Source organism: Lotus japonicus, chromosome 1, assembly GCF_012489685.1.
Source record: "Lotus japonicus ecotype B-129 chromosome 1, LjGifu_v1.2".
NCBI lineage: Eukaryota > Viridiplantae > Streptophyta > Magnoliopsida > Fabales > Fabaceae > Lotus > Lotus japonicus.
Window position 1 is genome coordinate 18,994,989 of NC_080041.1, and position 21,580 is coordinate 19,016,568.

At 36.8% G+C, this 21,580-nt stretch overlaps 2 protein-coding genes across 2 annotated transcripts; both read right to left on the reverse strand.

Annotated features, from left to right (window-relative positions):
* Window positions 1-289: 289 nt before the first annotated feature.
* Window positions 290-9,067, reverse strand: LOC130733992 (phosphoinositide phospholipase C 4-like). Its single transcript, XM_057586283.1, has 9 exons — window positions 8,637-9,067; window positions 7,359-7,555; window positions 6,587-6,722; window positions 6,260-6,502; window positions 5,726-5,952; window positions 5,492-5,609; window positions 4,765-4,917; window positions 4,591-4,677; window positions 290-836 (listed from the first exon to the last, which is right to left on the reverse strand). Exons 1-9 carry the CDS (start codon window positions 8,946-8,948, stop codon window positions 543-545), a joined length of 1,767 nt encoding a protein of 588 aa, XP_057442266.1. The 5' UTR covers window positions 8,949-9,067; the 3' UTR covers window positions 290-542.
* Window positions 9,068-13,670: 4,603 nt separating this feature from the next.
* LOC130733993 (elongator complex protein 5) lies at window positions 13,671-16,725 on the reverse strand. Its single transcript, XM_057586284.1, has 8 exons — window positions 16,410-16,725; window positions 16,160-16,326; window positions 16,024-16,070; window positions 15,829-15,898; window positions 15,417-15,634; window positions 15,241-15,330; window positions 14,362-14,437; window positions 13,671-14,272 (listed from the first exon to the last, which is right to left on the reverse strand). The coding sequence occupies exons 1-8, from the start codon at window positions 16,679-16,681 to the stop codon at window positions 14,088-14,090; spliced, it is 1,125 nt and encodes a 374-aa protein (XP_057442267.1). The 5' UTR covers window positions 16,682-16,725; the 3' UTR covers window positions 13,671-14,087.
* Window positions 16,726-21,580: the final 4,855 nt, after the last annotated feature.

Here is a 21,580-nt window from a genome sequence, read left to right on the forward strand (position 1 = left end):
ACATTGAGTACAAAGTATAAAAGGAGTTGTGACATATATGAAAGTTACTAATTTGATTCACCCTTTACATATGGGTGTGTCAATCAATGTTTCCTGATGTAGACTTTAACCCCAAAAGAGAAAAAAAGAATCTGTTGTAGACGATAACTTTTCCATTAAGAAAGACACTTCAAATTGACTTTATGTTTTTTTTGAATAACATAACAAAAAATAAGGGGTGTCTAACTAAGTGTATGTATTAAACAATTTCACCTTAGATGAAGCTGTGTAATTTTATGTATAGAACTAATGTCAAATAAGAAGGTAGTCTTCACTACAAGGTCGTAATTACATTAATGAGTTTAGACATGATGTCTTACCCAATTCTACTATTATTTTCTGTTTATTTACAGAATCAAATAAACAATGTTATCAAACATATACATCTTTTGAAAGTTTAGGCCAAAACCAACCAAGCAAAAGCAAAGTTAACATGGAAAGCAAGATGCAGCATTCTTATTTACAGTAAAAAAAAACAATATAAGCAAGTACAAAAGAACAGCTTAAATAAACTCAAATCGCATAAGAAGCCTAACTGAATTGTATTTCTCTCCTTTACGATCATAAAGTGGAACTGCACGAATCCCTTGCTTCAGTTCAGTGACGGGTAAACAAGTTTGGCCTCCGAAATCATCGGTCTCAGACATGTCATATTCATGCACTTCCACTCTGAGCAAAGCAAGTTCAGGGACAGTTAAAGGGAAGGTGAACTCTTCTTCCCAATACGGTATCCAATTATCCTCTATGATCTTTGTTTTCTTCATTCTTACATCAGCTGGCACTCCAGCTATACCAACCTGCCTCACAAATTGACTTAAAAGCTCAAGTAACAAGTACAGAAAAGAAAACTGAAATCAAAGTTGTCTAATTTTGATCAGCCTTTCTTTCAGGAGAATCAATTCTGAAACCTAGAAGTTACTCACAAAAGCTACGATTATGATCACGTGAAAATAAGTACAACTAGTAAGCTTATGACAGGGCATATATAATTTTCAATGTAGAGAATGTAGAACCAAACTAGTTATTAAGCTTGACAAGTTATGCCATAAATAACATGTTTGGTTCGACATTGAAATGCTCTCGAATCAGATCTGATTGGAAGCTATAAGTTTTCGCTTATGAGTTGTTAGGAACCAGAAAATAGCACAATGACTGAGAGTGAAAATAGGATAGATGAACACTGAATCCTCTGGAAAATACCCAGAAGCAGTGTTTTAGGGAATTACAAATAACAGTAGAAAATTAAAGATAAGAAACTGAGGCAGTTCGAGAGTGCCTCTACTCTCCCAAGCCTAATCCCAAATCAAGCCTACCTTCTCTCTCACACAATACATGCTTATATAATCCCCAATCTCTCTCTCTCTCTCTCTACCTGCACAGCTCATGCCACCTCAGCAAGCGGTTACTCCTCTCAAGGGAAAAGATTTGGTGCATTGCACCTCTTCCTCTTACTTTCATGGACTCTAGTAGTATTGGGCCTATTCCTAATAATTGGGTTCCTATCATCACTCCCCCCCTCCAAACATCCTTGTCCTCAAGGATGGATGTGGAAAATCCTTCTTGAATGTATGTTGCTGCCCCCAAAGTGACCTGTAACAGCCTCCCTTTGATCCACTTCCCTGCAGAATATGGGTATGGACTATAGAATCCACCACATGGATCCCATTGTTGAAAAGATGTGGGCCAAGTTGTTGCTGAAAAATCAGAACAGCCCCTTGAATTCCAATGTGTAAAACCAGACAAGCTTCGGGCATATGCGAGATCATAATTTCCCTTTGACTCAACCGCTAAATCATCTTGGTCCAGCAGATTTTGCCATGTAATCAATCCGTGTAATGCAACCAGAGAACCTAGAATTGCTGTCATCGCTTGTGCAGTCTGTATTGACAGTTCATTCTCTGCTAAGAACATAAGCAAAAGAGGTTGATTTTGCTGTGGAGTTGCCAAAGTCTTCTTCAGCTCATACTCCTCCATTCCCATGCTCAATATCTCCTTGAAATTCCCATGAGAACCAACATTGAATGCCTGATAGGGTTCCTCAGCTAGTAACCTTGATTTATGAAGTTGTGACAGAGAATTTAGCCAATTTCCAGTCAACAATTCCAGTGGTCTTTGCAGCTGATATGCTTGAGCACTTAGTTGATCTAGTGCCCTCAGAATAGTACTCAACATTTCAGGTACTAGCTCTTCTTCTAACCATGATACAAGAAGCAAGCAGCAGTATTCCCCATTATCAAACATATAATGAGCCCACAAATCCTTAACTCGACCAGTAGTAGAGTCACCATGAAAAATCAGCCCCCTACTTCCATGCGAACAAAAGTGAAAAGAACTCAAAGTACTCCCAAAAGGTTGATGCCGGGCAATATGTTCTTGTCTTCCCCTTATTTTGTTGAACTCAGTAACTTGTGAACCCCGGTTTTGAAATTCAAATTCTAATCCGGTAGAGACAATGAGCCAACATGAGGCAACACTTGTTGACCCAATTTTTGCTGAGAAGTAAGAACAACCTCCAGGATCCCAATGTGTAAAGCTCAAGGCAAATGAGAAAACACAACTTCCCTTAGAGCCAACATCAGCATTTAAATTCTGATTAGATGTCTTATCTAATGACCCTAATTCATGAGGTTGCAGCTTCAAATTCTCCCAATAATTGACTATCACTTGGCAATGCTTCCAATTTTGTTCAAGTCCCCCCCCTCAGTCTATGTAACTCAGTACAACTATAGCTTGGTTTTCCTTGCCATAGGCATGACCCCACCATGGTATCAAAAGTTTTGGGTGAGTGTTGGATTTTCTGCATGTTTGCAATTGCTAATGAAGATGAAACACGGGTACCAGCAAATGTCTGAATATCAATTCTACTCTTCACTCCGATGTTCTCTCTGCCCCTGGGAGTGTCTTTACTTGGAATAACTTCTCTCACCCCATCCATATGCAATTCAGGCCTGGGTAGTTCTAGCTGACTCACATACACTGGAAAAATAGGAGAAGGGAGAATGATTGATGCTCTAGGGTGAAGAACGTAAGCTGCCCCCTGTTCTCCATCTACAACGTTCCCAACTTGAGCCAATATAATTTCAGAATTTATTTTACTGAAAGGCTTGTTTTGTATACTTACTGTTGGGCCATGGTACCTTGTGTCAAACACTGGGCCCAAGTTATTTAAATAACACTCTATTCTGCCAAGAGCACTTTGAGGTTTTTGAAACAATTTTTGTATTACAACACAACTACTAACCTGTTGGGCCAAGCCCATTAGGTCAAAAGTGGAGCTCAAATGTTGAAATTCCGGTTTTACCCTTTCCTGGGTTTTGATTCCCAAAACGCAATCCTTTTTCGCGTTTGATGCTACCTCTTCCAAGGTCGCATTTGTTTGCTTCTCCTCAGCCACTGCTAGTGAAACCCAGTTCGGCGGCTTGGGTGGTGGTCGCCGATTAGCCATGGTGGTGAACCTTGCCGGAGCTGAACCGCGATCTTGACGTTCCGTAACCTTGGTCAGATTCCCCACCGCGTGAACCCCTGCTACTAAAACCAGATCCGGTGGTTTAGGTGGTGGTTGCTGCTCGTTCCTTTTTGCTCCAGCTTCTTCCTCCGGCGTAGTCACGATGATCTCCGTCGGAATCGCCTCACTTCTCTTGTTCTCTGAAATTTCGTCATCTTCGAGCCGTTCATCTTCACTGCTATGAAACTGGACCCATTCTTCACACCAATTTCTTCTCAGTTCCAGGTTGGTGGCTTTGGCTATTCTGGCTTCATCCCTCTGAGTTTCTTCCTCCCCTGTATCTTGAACTGGATCTGGTAGGAACGAATCAGAATCTGGTTCGAATTTTCTTAGTAATGCTATCACAAAATCCATCCATGTTGCCCTCTGATTTCTTCTTTTCCAGTCGTACCACCAAATCAGCGCATCATGTGTCAACGCCTTCTCTGCCTCTGAGAATTTCTTCTCTTCAGATACTCCTTTGGCCTCACAGTGTTGCTCCCCTGTGATGATCCATCCATAAGCCCATCTCCTATCAAACTCTGGAAACATCTTCATGAATCAATGGCTACCACAACACCTAGATCGGTGCTCTGATACCAATGTTAGGAACCAGAAAATAGCACAATGACTGAGAGTGAAAATAGGATAGATGAACACTGAATCCTCTGGAAAATACCCAGAAGCAGTGTTTTAGGAAATTACAAATAACAGTAGAAAATTAAAGATAAGAAACTGAGGCAATTCGAGAGTGCCTCTACTCTCCCAAGCCTAATCCCAAATCAAGCCTACCTTCTCTCTCACACAATACATGCTTATATAATCCCCAATCTCTCTCTCTCTCTCTCTCTACCTGCACAGCTCATGCCACCTCAGCAAGCGGTTACTCCTCTCAAGGGAAAAGATTTGGTGCATTGCACCTCTTCCTCTTACTTTCATGGACTCTAGTAGTATTGGGCCTATTCCTAATAATTGGGTTCCTATCATGAGTAAACATGGAGAAGTAGTATACTAGTATTGGCTTATAAGGAGTTACTTTGCAAGTTGAAGATGATTAAAAAAATTACCCTGGCATAAAAATCTGGTGGAGAATAAGAGTCAAAGTGAGTTTGTTTGAAATCCATGCGCCATCCATCTCCCAGATATATTTTCACCTATCCAGTGAGATTTAAGTTAAATACAGTGTAAGATAAATTCATGAACACTTTCTAACTCTTTGATTTTGACAATATTATCCTTACCTTTAGAGTCTTCTTCACTTGCAGCTCATCTTCAGGATTGAATACCTCATGATTTGGTCCTACATTCATAAGAAAGTCTGGTTTTTTGACATAACCACATCCACCATTGGATCTAAACATTCCATGCATCAACCAAAGGTTTTTGCCATATCCCTGTGATGAGAACAAAGACTTTTATTCCTATGTTTAAAATGTCAACATAAATTTACCTCTTAAAGCAGAATGAATCAAGATGAAAGAAGGAGAAGCATTGGTCATTCAATATGCAATAATCATACATTCAACCAATATTAATTTAACAATGATGTTACAATGTTACCTAATTAATTACATGCACCATAATAATGTTGTGATAAACTGAGAATAACTGCATTGATATTCAAAATTTAAGGGAGAAAAACACATCAACACAATGCAGAGCATTAGCATAAATGAAACTGTATATCATGTCAAGGTGAATCCTCAGCTTCAACTTTGACTCTATTTGAAGAAACTAATAGAAATAGCATGATTGGAATCAGCTTCTATTTTCTCATAATAAATTTTGGAGCCCAAAATCTACTCACAAAATTTTCTCACCAGGATTGATTCTTCCTTTAGAATCAATTGTAGAAGGCTTTTCAAACATGCACTACACTAAGATAAAGAGCAATTATCTTGAAAAGCAGTGACACAAAAAATGCCCTATATGTTGTCATTCAGAGCAAAGGGGAAAAGTGAAGCATACCTGCATATTGAATGCAACCATTTGAGCCCCATGTATCCATCCAACCTGTGGCTTGTAGTTGGAAGAGTTGAACCGCGTACCCTTGGGGTACACCCTCAAAAAATTCTGCTGGGTGAATCTATGATATGAGTTGAAAACATTACATTCAGATTGTTGAAGAGTTTGTCGAAAAGCATAAGCATAGTAGTAGATCATTTAAGAATAATATCTGATTTTTGCTAAGAAACCAGATACCTGATAAGATCAGTTCCAAGTGGCTCTGCAGCCTTTTCAAGGGCTTGTTCACTTAAGCTAAGGCGTCTAACTTTTCCATCTATAACTTTTAAGGCTTCCTTCAAACCACCCTTGGGTTTTCCAGCATGAATAGCAATTAGACGCTTATAATCACTCTCCTCATTTGTTTCAGAGTCATCATCACTTGATTCATCATCATCACTCAGTTGATTTGTATCAGAGTCACCCTGTAAAAGAAAAGAACAAATCATCAGAAGATATAGGAGAATCTGGGTATAAGAGAAACTATAACTCTACTGAGATTAGGAAATATCTGATATGTAATTAGGATACTATATCTGATATGTAATTAGGAATATAGAGTAACTTTAGATTAGTTTCCACATATTCCTTATATAAGTTGTTACATTTCCTCATCAGTAGAGATGATTTCTCTTATACACAGACTCTCCCTATGGAAGACAAATGAAATAGTACATGATCAGATGATCTTGAAAAAATAGAGGCTTCTATGAAGTGCAATTCATAATCTACCTTATCATCTTCATTTTGTGCTTTTGCAACATCAGTTCCCTCGTTTCCCCATTCATCTTCATCAGAATCCTTTGATCTCAGCGAATTTTTGGAATTCTCTCTCACACTTTTAGATTTTAGGTACTCCTTTGGAGGTTTGGTCGATATTATGATGCGATACTTCAACTCTTCAGGTGAAGGAAATTCTTCTAAATTTTCATGAGCCAGACAGAACAACATGTCTCCAAATGTTTGAGTAATCATCTAACGTAGAAAAAGCATCATATTATTCAATGCCAATTTTTTGTGAATCTTGGTGATTTACTGCTTTAAGATATAAGAAATTACCTGAGCAGCTTTAGCTTGAAGCTCTGGTGTGAGATGATCTTCCAGAGTTATTATAATTGGGTAGGGAGATGCAGAGAAAGCATGTTCTTTAATGGATTTCAAACATTTGATGAAGTCCACAGGAGTTGTCAATGTCCTACATTCACAAGTGAACACCAGTTCAGGGCACTTAGTAAACTTCTAGACTCTATAATATAAAAAATGAAGCAATGAACTTATGCATATGTTTGTTATTAAGCATCAATTATCAGTCAAAATATAAAATCAAAGCAAAAGATTACTAGGACAAGAGATCCAAGTGATTCGTTTGTGGGATCCTATCGTGTGGAAATTTTCTCATGTTTCCTCATGTTGAAATTTTGTGTATATCTCTCTCTTCATATGTACTGAATAAGTGAGACCTTTTTAATATTTATGAAGAGATAGATAGACACAACGTTTCACTTGACATAGTCATGACATAAGAGGATACTAATTCCCCATTAGTTTATAGCTATAAATTCATGTGATTTACACTATGTGATAGCTTATCCATCAAGCTAAGATAGTTTGAAGAACATGAACTTTTTGTTTCATCACTTATTTATTCTTTTACTCTTAAAAGGATATGAATTTCCACATGCCTCTGCAGCCATACCAAAGAGTTTCTCAAAGGGAAAAACAATTATACATATTTATAGTCATACCAATCATGAAATCATCACAGAAAAGGGAAATGCAGTATCAAAAGTCACCGTTTTGCAATTCCTTGAGCAGTAAAAAATTTGAATACCTTCCATGCAAAACAAGCACATCATCTTCATCAGAGCTGGGCCATATATCAAGCTCTACCACTCTGAGGCCTCTCTTCAATGCCTTTATAATGGGGACATCACTACAATCACTGCTGAGTTGATTTCCAGTGAGATAGGAGTTGTGGCCAGTATATATGAAATAATGAGACAAAGGAGCAGTCATATCCTGATTAACCTGAATCATAGCGAAACTCAGAGGTTAGCATCACTAGAGGGTCAAAGCTCCTTAAATCAAGATCACATTGTTAATGAAGACTTTGCGTGTATTTGGATACCACATGAATGCAACGTTAACAGGCTTTTATCTCAATTTATAATAAGAGTTTTAGTTCATTTTTTTCTGGAAGTGAATGCTTACTCCATTTACACCTTCATAAATGGGTAACCATAGCCTTTTCATTCCTTCTAACTAAAAAACACTTGGCCTACTAACGTGTACATTTTTATGTGCTTACATGAACATGTCTTTCCCCCCCAACACTTGGATCCTCTTCTGTTTTAGATTGGAAAGAAAAAGATACAGTTCTTATCATAAATGATTGCAAAGTTACTAGTTATGTTCAGAAACAAATGTGTCCTTTACACTGCTAAAAGCATACAATTAATGTTAATCCAAGAAATCCGTAAATTACCATTCAGATAAAAATTTGAAGGACCTCATTGAGTTCTAGTGCACTGAGTGATAAATAGATATCTTGAAAATTTTAAGGGGTCTATAAGCCCACGAAGACAAAATAGCATATCATCACTTCGAATCTATACAAAGCGTAAACACTGATGAGAAGAAACAAGAAAATGACATGGAAGTCTGCAAAGGATCATATTCATACCTTAATTTGGAAAAAGAGAGTCATCAAAAGAAGGAAAAACCAAAAGAAGTTAAGTGAATGGCAGCAAGATAACTTAACATTGTAGTGTCTCTTTGGCTTTGAGGCCAAGTCATCAAAAGTATATCAGTATTGAGTTCAATAAAAATCCGAACATACACAAATGCGACTATATTAGGATATTTTGTGTAAACAGACATTAGCATGTACTTCAAAATTAAAAATGACGGAAACTCTTATGAATCTCAAGAATCGACATGAAAGCTCGTTAATGTAACGAGAATATACTAGATGGAATCCATCCAACACATGATTTTTTCTTTTCCTTTTTGCATTAGATGAGATGAGACTAGAACCAAAACAGTGCCAACTAAAAGTGCTGGCTTTGAAGTCAACTCACGCAACAAGACAGAGATAGAGAGTAACAACCTGAGATCCAATGGGGGGATTGAGTTCAGGGGAGAAGAGGTAGTGATAAAAGTCATCAAGGGAGAGGCTGTGCCTGGCAAACTTGGTAATGTGATGGCGCTTCTTCAACACCTGCTCCACCACCTTTTGAGTCTCCTCCACCACCACCTCCTCACCCTGAACCTCCAACAAGAACCGCCGGAGCTGGTCAGGGGTCATGTGGGCCCCACCATCAGAGTACTTGTGGAAGAAGTCACGGACCTCAGGGGGCACCACCGCCTCCGCCGTCTTGAACTTCCGCTGGAAACAGACGCAGACACGGTAGCTGCCCATGTGAGTGAAAAAAACAAGTGCAAAAGTTCAAAGCTGCTTCAAGTTGTGGAGTGAAGACAGAAAAAGTGGGGTTAGTGGGGATGCTGAAAGATTAGTATATTATTATTATGGTTAATGCAATGCAGTGGTAACGGAAAAGGGAGACATATAAATTATAATGAACAATGACCCTATGTTTCAGGGTCTTTTCTTCTTCTCTTCTTCACATTGTCCTGTGTTACACACTAAAAAAAATAATGTGAACACACATAAACATAACCATGGACTATGCTTCGTTGACTCATGAAATGTTTTTAAATAGATTTAGACACGAGGGGTTGTTGGGCCTCTCTGTCTGTAATATGCTCAGTTTCCACTGAAATAAATCACACATGCACGCAGATCTCTCTACCTCCATGTGGACATGCTTATACAATTCTAAATAACTCTAAATCTAAAATTAAATATTTTTTTAGACATTACTATTTATTCATTTCACTTTATTAGCAAGTTTGAGTAAACAGTTCAATGAGTATGTTGATCAATATAAAATTAAGAACATTCATACGTTCATTGTCTTAAGATTTTTGGTAAAAGATGTGATGTTTAATCAGCTTGTGTTGTTTGCTCTCATGCCAATTTAGGTATTTTTCAAAGTGTTTAACCATCTCGCGACACAACAATTTAGAACACCAGATTGGACTGAATTAGGATGAAACCAGACCAAATCAAATAAACCAAGCAAAATTATACCGAACCAGGTCAAACCGAACTATAAATGTGAGTGAAAATCCAATTCTAATTCTAATTACATTTATAAAATTGAACATTTGATCTGCCCATTGTGGTATAATACAATCTATGTTGTTGCTGTTGCATTTCTTAACCTAGATTACTGGAATCCAGAAAGTTTTTCTTTTCACTTTGTTAAGTTTACTTTTTGTCTGAACTTTTTAGGCTTATTTATTCGTCAATCGTTCACACTTCATCAAGTAGATGAAAAGATTTCCGCTTAAAAAAAGACCAATTAACAAGTTAATGGGTGCTGGTCAGGCTGTTAACATTCTGGACCAAGATTACTAAAAGCATAAAGAAAATGGTAGTGTTTGGTATACAACTGTAAACTACTTTTATATGCATAAAATAAGTGTGGGATGTAATTAACTATATGAGCACAAGTGTATAAAGCAATATAAGATTACTATCCAGAGAGTCGCTGGACTGTGTGTTAAAGAGATAAAGGACTTTGTAGATGCAACTTCTAGCAAGCAATGTTTGAACCAAATAATATCAAGTAGGTTTTAAAAATAGAGGGCCATCAAATTTTGACAGTCTTGATGAACAAACCATTGGAGAAGAAAGTGGCTTGTGTTACAACATGTTTGTCTTGATAAGTAGATCATGAATATATTATGATTGAGCCAATAAGCGACATCCATCAGAGTGTCTTGACTTCAACCACAAGAAAGTAATCTAAGTTGCCAAGCTATTTTAGCAACACAGTAAAGCTGAGAAATAAATTTGAAAATTATAACCTGGTGAAACCTAAATACTTTACTATAAGATCACTTCTAAAACAACTCTTGCTGCCCCATTACCCATTGTATTCAAAATCACGATTCCAGTAAGCATGAAGCATTGTTTTTTTCCCCAAATGTTGTCTTTCCTCCATCTCTTCTCCAAATTAAATGCCATACTGAAAACAAGTTGATGAACCACTTTTCTTCTTCACATGTTATGCTAAGTTGTAAACAAGTTCAATGGAAATAGTATGATAGATGAATTAATATTTTCTGAGAGACCATATTTTCATGTAATTTTCAAGAACGTTATCTAACATAGTGATTTATTAGACCAGTCAGGAAATCACATTGATAACAAATGTCTATGCCATCACATATTACTCCAGTCAGGAAATCACATTGATAACAAACCCCTCCATCTCATATATAATAAGAAGTTTCGTTTAGACCTGTGTTTAAAAATCATGCTTTCCAAGTCCCCCCTTCATTCCCTGGTCAATCAACCTGCTTGTTGTAAATATTGTGTCCACCTCCATATCCATACCCTGAACATTGACTTTGTTGAAGACTGAAACAAGTTAACAACTCCAAATACGCAAAAAGGCCACTTCCTTTCCTTGTATTCTAGCCTCATCTGCAGAAGTGGGTACCCTCCGGTTGCTTTAGTCTTATTTTCTCCACCACTGGCTCAAAATAAGCACCATTCTAGAAAAAAAGCACATCATTTTACATGCAAGTATTTTTCAGTTAAAAAATGTTCCCATTAGATCGCATTACTAAGTTAATTGATCATCATCCCTTTGCTAGATAAACCACAAATAAATGAAATGCAATCCAAGGACAAGGGGGATGAGACGTTTACTAACCTAATGGTAAATTCTTGTATAGATGAAGCTGATCACAATAAATTCATCACATCAGGGTAGGTTAATTGGTTGTGCTTCAAGTATTAACATCTGCAAAACTTTGTTAGGGACAAATAGCTAATTGAATTTAGACCATTCAGTAATCAGTACTATGAAAACACTATTTCAAATTTTTTCCTTCAAGGAAAGTATTTATGCCTCCAGTTTCTAGAAAATATCAAACAGCTTGTATCTACTAGCTGGCATTTGAATACTTGAATGCAGTCCTAGAATGAAGTTTCTTTGCAGATTGGACAATATTTCAACATTCATTCCCCTATTAAGAAAGAATTATATGCATCCCTTATGTTAACAATTGCAGGCTGACAGACACTATTGCATGTAGATCACCTAAAATCACAAGACATGAAAGTCTTCATTTCTACTTCCATAGCCTGAAATTTGCCTCAAATTTATGAATCCCAAATAAAACTTTTTACACTGATAGCATCACAACACCAGCATTTTCCAATAAAATGAAACATGCCAAGCAAGGCAACATGTAGCATGAGTGTCTAAATATATCAGATCATTTTGCTCGACTATCATGAATAATGAGCAAGAAGTTTAATGGAGATCAGAATGATGGGATGGACAAGTAGACGCACAAAGGAGAAGATGATGGAAACTCACTTAAGTTTGGCCATGTGAGAAAACATACTAAAAAGAGGCTTTGATTAATTCAAGTAGTCAATGCCACTATGTTGTAAACTCACCTAAGGTGGTTTGTCCCGGTTTAAGAATTAAAGCTCCGAGAGACCATTTAAAAGAATTAAAGAAAGGCCATAATTCAGTTCACCTAACTCAAGATAGTATCAAACTAACTTCAAATGGGTTTTGATGTGTTTTTTATTACTCCCTCCGTTCCTTTTTAAGTGTCGTTTTAGCATAAAGCTCTCCAACCAAGATAGTGGATTATTAGAGTTGTTTTTCCCATTCTACCCTCTTACATCCCAATCATAAAGTCATAAAGCTCTCCAACCAAGATAGTGGATTGTTACTTTTTTTTCCACTCTCTCATATCATTAAACCATCTACCACTCTCAACCAATCAAAAAGTCATAAAGGTCTTCATAGTTATTAAGAAAGAAGAATTTTATGGGAAATGTGAAGTGGAGTTATTGAAAAAGTAAGGGTATAATTGACAAAATGGAACCTAAAACATCAAAACGACAGTTAAATAGAAACAAAAAATTTGTTCTAGAACGACACTTAAAAAGGAACGGAGGGAGTATGATTTTAATACATTTCAAGCTTTTGAATGGTGGTACTTATACCTATATTCATTATGCTCTTGGCTTTGGCTTTTTACGGCACTGGCGCTAATCTTATGTCTCATAAATCTTACCACTTGAGCTAACCTTCGGGGACAAATAATTATGTATGTGAAATTAAATATACTAGCACATATTCACATTGTGATACAACAAGGATACAAATCCTCTCCCGCAGCTTTCCCTCCAGCAGCCCCTGCAGCACAATTTCCAGCCGTAGGATTTATCTTGTGGTAATAATTGGTGTTGTCTACCTGCTCCTTCGCACACATTGCACCCTTCTATTCCTCCCCTAACCTACTGGCAAATATAAAAAGCCAAGACAAACTGAGTCAGACACACATTTTCTTCTCCAAGTCTTAGAGAATTCCCTAAACTCCCTAACCACTAACTTAGGCATTGAAGTGTCATTGCAAAGACCCTACTGGGCTCGACAGCGGTGGTCGGCATCGACGTATCCCATCCCATCTCTCACTTGATAAAGCTCACCTTGATCGGAGTTCCGCCATTTCCTCCCCAACCAACACCTCGCTAGTGACTTGACCAGTTTAGACCCATCATTAGTGATATCAAGTAGTTATATTTTGTTACATTTTCTACTTCGTTAGCTTCAAAGTTTGTTGCTAGTTTTTGTTAGTTTCTAGCATATATAAATAGAAGCAAAGACTTCTATTAACATTTTCTCTCATCTTTATTCATTTTTCTCTCGACATTTTTTGTAATGTTCTGATATGGTATCTGGTGCGCGCTCATGGCTACATTATTGTGAATGGTTCTCAGATTCGTCTATATGTTTTATTTTGTTGGTTGGTGATTTCTTCACCATATTCTTTGTTCGTTGGTCATTTCTTCATCTTATTATTTGTCTGTTGGTGGTTTCTTCATCCAATTCTCTGTTTGGTTATTTCTTGACGATGTGGAGAATCCGATAGTGGATCAATCTTCATATTTCTAGAGCCATTTTGGTTTCAGCTCCACTCACTGGTGGTAATTATATCATCCATGGTCATAAGCTATGTGAGGCTCTCAAATCAAAGAATATGAATCAATTTGTTGATGGTACTCTTCCTCATATAAAAAGAGAAGATCCTCAATTTGTTACATAGGATAGATGAAACACATTGGTGCCGCCCTCTTGGATGAATCAGTCTTTACATTCTTCAATGGCACAAAGTTTGCTTTGGATTAATCAATCTTTACATTCTTCAATTTTTGTTCCACTCCAATTCTCTCAGACTGGGGTGGGGGACAAAAGTGAGAGAATGCAGTGGAACATATACAATTGGTTTCCATTGAGTTAGATCCTCTTTTAAACAACACAAACTGTGGATCTTTCCCTCTGTCTCCTCTATATTCTAATTCATTCCATCCCCCCAAAATCCAAACAAAGCCTTAATTAGAAACCTAATCTATCCTTCAGGTAACCTTGGGATGCAGAAGATACCAACAAGAGAATGTTCATATATCTAAATCATCATCTGGGTCCTCATCAGAATCTGGCATCTCATCATCTGAATCACGAAAATATATAATCTCACCCATCTCAGAATTCTCCTTTTTACCACTTGAAATGGGTGCAGCCTCACTGCTGTTATCATCAAGGGATCTTCTACCATCATAAATTTGTATTGGTCTACCAGTTCCTAAAAGAAAAAAAGAGCTTAAGTACAAGAGCAAATAATATTTCATTGAAACAATATAAGATGGGAACAAATTTAAATCTATTTCAGACCTTGGTGTTCAAAAGGAAGCACAACCTTTGCCCTATCAGTTTTCTCCTTCTCTGACAACTGGAGATTGAATTGTACCTGAAAAAAACACATCAAGTTTCTACCTATTATTTATTTACAGTCAATGAAAAGAAAACTTCACATAACAAATACAAAGCATTTCTTAATTGATCGGTGTCATTCTCTTGACTAGTATTTCTGACCGTGTCCACGTACACACATCAGCTCAGACATCAGAAGTATCTTGATGTGTGTATAAAAGCATGTGAACCAACCAAGTGCTTATGCACCCATGGATTTAGATGTTTCCAAGACAGTTTGTAGTGTCGCAAATTAGATATAACATTTTGATTTGCTCATCAATCTTTTGCATGGAAATTATACCATGCACTAAAAGATTTTAAATTGTGGAGAACATCACATGATGCAGTCTCAAAATCTAGGTTGTAGAGGCCCCCACAACTGCATCATGCAGAGAGCCTGAGATTGCAAACTGAATCAGCCATAATTGGTTGCATCATCCCACAATAGCCACAACCATCAATCACAACTTTAAAACCCTTAATGCCATGTTAGTAGCGCTCAGCAGTCCAACCAAAAAATTAAGTAGGCACACTGGGAAGTTGTTGGACAGTTATGCTTGAGTGCTGCTATCTTTCATATCATCTAAATTTTTTAGTTTTTTAAAAAAACTTGTGAAAGCTATGTTCTCCTTTCACTAAGAGATTAATGTTTTCTTATGCATATCCTTTTTCTTCTTAAAACTATTTAAAATCTTCAATTACAAAAAGGTTGTGAGGAATTAGGCTTTTCCTCCTAGGAGAAGACACACGAATCACATGTAAAACCAGTTTTCCATGCATGGGAAACTATAAACTGACCTTTGGCAGTAGGCCTGCAACGGTTGCTCCATCAGCTGATGAAACAGAGGTCAAGCTGATTCCTCCAGCCTCAACTTTAAATTCTTCACACTGAGTAGTAGAGATATTATATCAGTGCACCAATTTTTCAGATTAGAAATTTCAAATAATTTTGCAAACAGGAAGAAAAAGATCACCGTTACTCTAACTCGCCCATTTCTGCGCTTGAACCTGACATTAAGTCTTCCCTTGGTGAAGTTTTGCTCCGATAAGGAGTTCTCTAAATTACCTCTCTCAGCAGAATGATGAAGTGGTGCCACACTGGCCACCATGGAAGACATGTACTCTAGAACAGCTGCCGCCCTCTCCTCATGAAGGTCAGAATGCAATAAACCAAAAATACTTGAAATTTGATCTGCAACCATAAAACAGGAATAAGTTTAACGCAGAAATTATTGATGCATCAACTCAATCCATGCCATGAATATTAGCTGCTGAGAAAATTAACTATCCCACATGTTCTAATATTCCTAGAATTTTACTCAAATAACAATAAACAAGATAACACTATGCAGGGAACTTTACTCAAAACAGTACAAAAGCAAATACCATGGCTACGCAGATTGCTTAGAAGGCCGGCAACTGACTGCAACGATGCATGTCTCAACAGTTCACTTAGCTGATCATATCCAACAAGAATCCGTTAGGATTATGGATACACAAACAGATAAAATATCACACCAAGAACTCTTTAGCAGGAAATTTTTATCATATTTTGACAATCATAGCATGAAAAAAAATTACCGAGTCTATGGCCACACAGAAGCGCGCTTTATTTTCTCCAATCAATCCTACACATGAATTGAGAAAAATTATTCAAAATAAAAATGATTATTTAGTGAAATCCAACATTAGTTACAGAACAATCTAACTGCAATACCTCTGCCAAGTTCAGTAATTACCGAGAACAACTTATCCAAATCCTTGACGGTTTTATAAGAAGTAGTAGCAAGTGAAACTTGGTGTGAAGGATTTGTAACATTTTGTGACTTCCTTGGCTTTTCTTTCCAACCAAGAGGATCAGTGTAACAATCCAAAATGTGAATCCTGCAAAATAACATTATTGTTGAATGTAAACATATCGAAATTTGTTTAAACTAAAGAAAGTGAAATGAGTTTTGGTGAATTACCAGTTGTTGTTAGAAGATGAAATATGAATACCCTTGGTCTTGAACAAAGCAGCATAAGACGATGGAGTCCGAGAAAGTGCAACAATGACGATACCACTACGGAACTGTGAGTGGGATTTTGATGCGATGAGGTGCGAGGAGAGTTGAAGGAGGAGGTGGGAGAATACATCGGAGGCGAGTGGTGAAGTGAGAGAGTCGGTGATTGTGAGAGTGGGAGCGAGCTCTCCTTCTAACGCGCCATCTCTTAGGGTTCTGCAAATTGATTCAGCCATTTTCTTTGGGGGAAGGGGTGTTGGTTCACTTGTTTCATTTCTAGGGCTTTGTCCGTAAATATTTATAGCTTTTAATTTTAGTTTTTTAAAAAGAAAAAGAAAATGGCTAGTGTAAATTTTTTATGGTTATATGGAGCAAACACACATGACACATCCCTTAAATATTAAGGTGTGGAGAAGTAGAGGAAGAAAGAGATAAGAAAAAATTAGGGCTCGTTTGGCACGCCGTATTAGGCATGATAGTATAAGCTTATACAATACATTATGAGTTTATTCATTGTTTGGTGATGACATTGTATCGTATAAGCTTATCCATCAAAGTCCCCTTATACTCTATTGCCACCACCCTATCATCGCCACCACCACAACCACCATCGCTGCCACCACCACCACCAACCTATCTCCACTGTCACCATCGCCACCGCCACCAACACCAACCTACCACCATTGTCACCACTACCAACCTACCACCACTTCCATCACTACCGCCACCACCGTTATAATCACCTCCACATTTGATTTTTATTATATATCATTATTCAATACTTCACTAAACATAAAATTGCATTAATTTAAACGATATGGTAAATTATACAAAGTATGGCCAAACGCTGAATAGTATAAGAAAGTTATTAGGGCTTATACTATCAGGCCTAATACTATCAGGTCTTATACTATCATGTCTAATACTGTACGTCGCAACAAACGGGCCCTTAGAGATAAAGTAAATATGTGATAAATGATTTTATTGATAGAGAAAAGAGAAATAGATAGAAATGAAGGTGGAAAAGAAGTTGAGAGGTATGTATATATCATAACTAAAAAATAAATGGTAGAATTATTTCCGATGTAAAAAATAAATAAATGGTAGAACAACTTTCATATCTAAGTTAATGGTTGAAGCCGCGTTATGCCTATTCTAAATATTAAAAAATCAATTTTACTTTAAGATACAATAAAAAAAGTTTTTACATATTATAGGGTTAAATAAGTTTGAGGTTTCTATAAAATGAGCAAGATTTGGCTTTATAGCTCCTCACGAGAGTAATTTTGGATTTTTTTTTTTTTGAAATTAAACCTAAAATTTATTAAGGGCTAACTAGCCTAAAAGCAATTACATCCAAATTAACCAAAACAGAAGCTGCATCAGGAACTTCTTCCACCACATCATGATGATAAGTGAGAGGCACCCCATTCAGTAACCATTTATCCGTCCAGGCTCGGACCTTAGAACCATCACCTATACACCACAACCCACCCCTCTCAAACATTCAGCTAGTCTTTAGGATACTAGACCAAGCATAGCTTGGGCGATATCCTTTTTTGGCTCTCCAAATTATACCACTCTGAAAATACACACCACGGAAGATCCGAGCCAACAAAGTGTCAGGGTTAGTATAAATCCTCCACCAATTAATTGATTCATGATAATGTTAGTCCTAGATTAATTGAGAGTCATTTTGCTCCCCATCTAGGTATAGCTAGGACTCTTAGCCTGTGTTTGGATTGATGGAATGGAATGAATTAAAACCATCAAACTAGTATTTGAATATTTTGTAATGGGATGAAGTGAAGTTTCACTCATGTTTGAAAAGTGGATACAATGGTATGGAAATGTGTATTTGTTTATCTATTGGGTTGGATTGAATGTGCTTCTTAATCCAACAACTTTACTCATTTGGAAAAACTGTTGGAAAGCCAAATATGTCAGTTGAATGTGTTGTCAACCGGAAACCAAACACACTTAGAGAAGAAAAATAGAGATACTGGATGAAATGGAATACATTTCATTCTTCCTATCAATTCAAACATAACCTTAGAAAATGATAATTTGTTATATTAATATCTGAGAAAGTAAATTTTTTGTAATGGCAGGTAGGAGAAAGAGGGCTGCAAGTCTGCAACTCTCTGGAAGGCAAAAACAGAGAATAGCGATAGCAAGGGCAATGCTGAAAAAACCAGCAATTCTTCTCCTAGATGAGGCAACAAGTGCATTGGACTCTGAGTCAGAAAAGCTGTACAGGAAGCCCTTGACAGGTTCATGATTGGCAGAACAACTCTTGTAATTGCGCATCGCCTCTCCACCATCCGCAAAGCTGATCTCGTAGCAGTACTTCAGCAAGGAAGTGTTTCAGAAATTGGAACTCATGATGAGCTCTGTTCCAAAGGTGAAAATGGAGTATATGCCAATCTTGTAAAGATGCAGGAGATGGCACATGAAACTGCCATGAATAATGCCAGAAAGAGTAGTGCAAGGTAGCTTTCACTAATCTTGAACATTGGCATTTTTTGAAAACTGCTTTAAGTTCATTTCTATTGCTCATAGAAGTTCATATGGCTATGGGTGTGTTTGGGTAAAAATCTTAATTAAGCACTTATGGAAATAAGAAGTTATTGCATAAGTGCTTATTTATAAGCTAATTTGAGAAGCTTATTGAAATGAGCTCAAAATAGGTTATTTATAGATAGATACAAACGTTAATTCATAAGCTAATCTGAACCACTTATAAAAATATATTGAACCCAACTTATATGTCAGTCATAAGCTATTTACATAAGCTCTCTCAAACTCGCGTAAGTATTTATGCTATAAGATAAGCTCTTCCAAACCGGGTTTTTCATTACTACTTTGACTAGTATTTGAAGTTCATCTTTTAAGTACTAATGTTACAAGCTGAGATGTATGCAGTGAATATTGGTATTTTGTCTTCAAGTATATACTGTGTTTCAATAGAAATCTGATGCAGAGTTCATAGAAATGAAAATAAAATATCAAAGCATGTAGATAGTAGCATAATTGGAAGTGATTTTCCAAAAGCTGAGATAATGCTGCTCTTAAGAAACACAAACCTGAACTTGACTGAAAACAACAATTTCTTGTTGGATCAAAAATTTTAAAGATTATCACAAATTATCTTTTTGAACTTACATTGTGTTTGGTTATCAGTTATGACTCATAATCCTGTCCAATCCTACAAAAGCTACTATTTGTAGCTTCTCTTTGACGTGGTTTTGTTACATGTGATTCTCAGTCAGCTCTATTTTCCCAACATACACTTTATTGTTATTGAACTGCCATCAAGGTCTGCAGGTAGTGCATTGATCATTTACTAGCATGTTTGGATGTGTGTTGAACACATACTCCAAAACACGTTAGCAAACAAGCTAATTATAAATAAATGTGATTTTAAGGTCTAAACATGTTGACAAAAAAACAAGGGTCTAAACATGGATTGCAAATGTGCACTGCACAATTAGTAGCATAAATGGTTAATAAACTCATCTAATGTTCAAGTCTACATGGATAGACTGACATTCTAAAACCAAGTTATGAATGAATATGCATAGCAAGAGATGAACAAAATAGTGAATGAATTCTAACTAGTGAATGCAATCGTGTGTGACTGTGGTATGTCAAATCGTGTATGGCCTTTCCAAGTTTAGATTTTGTTTGGTGTGGGTGACAATTAGCAACACTGTTGTGCTCTGCTGTTCTGATGGATTTTGCTGTTACAAGACTAAAGTTCTCTGCTTTTATCATCATATATTAGTTGATTCATTGGAGAATTAGGTGTTATTTTCTCCTATATAGATGTGTCAAGTCAATTGAGTCATTGTGTGAGGTTTATTGATTTGTTTTCTACAAATTAATGTAAAGGGTTATTGATTTTCTTTATTAAAAAAAAGTTATGTTTTACTAGCTCCTAGAATCTGGCAGCATGGTGAACTGAACTAGATCATAAGCATAATCGTATGAACTGAATGGCCAGCACGAGAGAGATTTGGGGTCCATGGAAGTTTTCTTAAGTCAATTTGTTAAAAGCCAAAATTAGAATGTTAACTTAAACGAAGAAAAACGAAATTAATGAAGTATTGCTAAAGATTCAAACTTAATTAGATTCAAGCTTTTAAGTTAATCTATAACTACTACAAAGGAGAAGCTCTTTTATCACTATTCACATAAGGGTTTTATACAATGATATGAAGGAGCACCATAAGGGAACTTTTGATATTGCTTTTTCGTTAATTTATTCGGTTATAATGAACTTTTTAAAACCTTTTAGATTTCCCTTCAAAAGAAAAAAAAACTTTTAGATTTGACTAGGGATGGCAATGAGGTAGGGTCTGGGTAGGGTACTATAGTACCCATAGGCGGATCGCGGATGCACCTCCTGGCCACCCTGGGCATGTGCCCAGGCTCTGGCCATTTCCCCCCCCCCCCCTTTGGACCACACCATATTTTGGGCCCAGAAAAAAGAAGAAAAGGGAAAAATTTAAAGGTGTGGGAAAAAGGACCACACCATATTTTGATAATTCTCAGGCTATTAGTTCTAACGGTTTAACCTAATTCAGGTAGTCTAGGGATTCATCTTAGGTTCCTCTACAATTGCTCGCTAGTATTCGTCTTACTGTGTTATTCTTTCTAGCGGTAAGGGCAATTTTTGGGCCTCCTAGGCCTTTCATTGTTTGTAGCTTCTGGGCCTTTGTGCCATACTTCAATGAATTAACCTCTATTGGTCAAAAATAAGGTGAGGGCAAAACTGAGGTACTATTTCATAAAAATAAAATTTTTTACTCAAATTTGCCTAGGTTTTACAAAATTTTTGAGTCCGCCTCTGTTGTGAACATGCTTATAACATGGCTATCCTATAAACTTAAGATGGCCACTACAAAATATTATTATTGCATGTGCTTCATGACATATATAGCTTTTTGCGCATGCTAAGTCTGTACTGTACATTTTTTTTTCTTTCCATTTGGTGTTGTAGCCTTGGAGGTCATATTGAGTCTTAGATTAATGGTATTTACGAAATCCTTTATGTGCAAGCGAGAGTTTTGAATCATGATAATTTTATTCTATGAAATTATAGTTTTTTTTTTGAACGAAAAATTATAGTT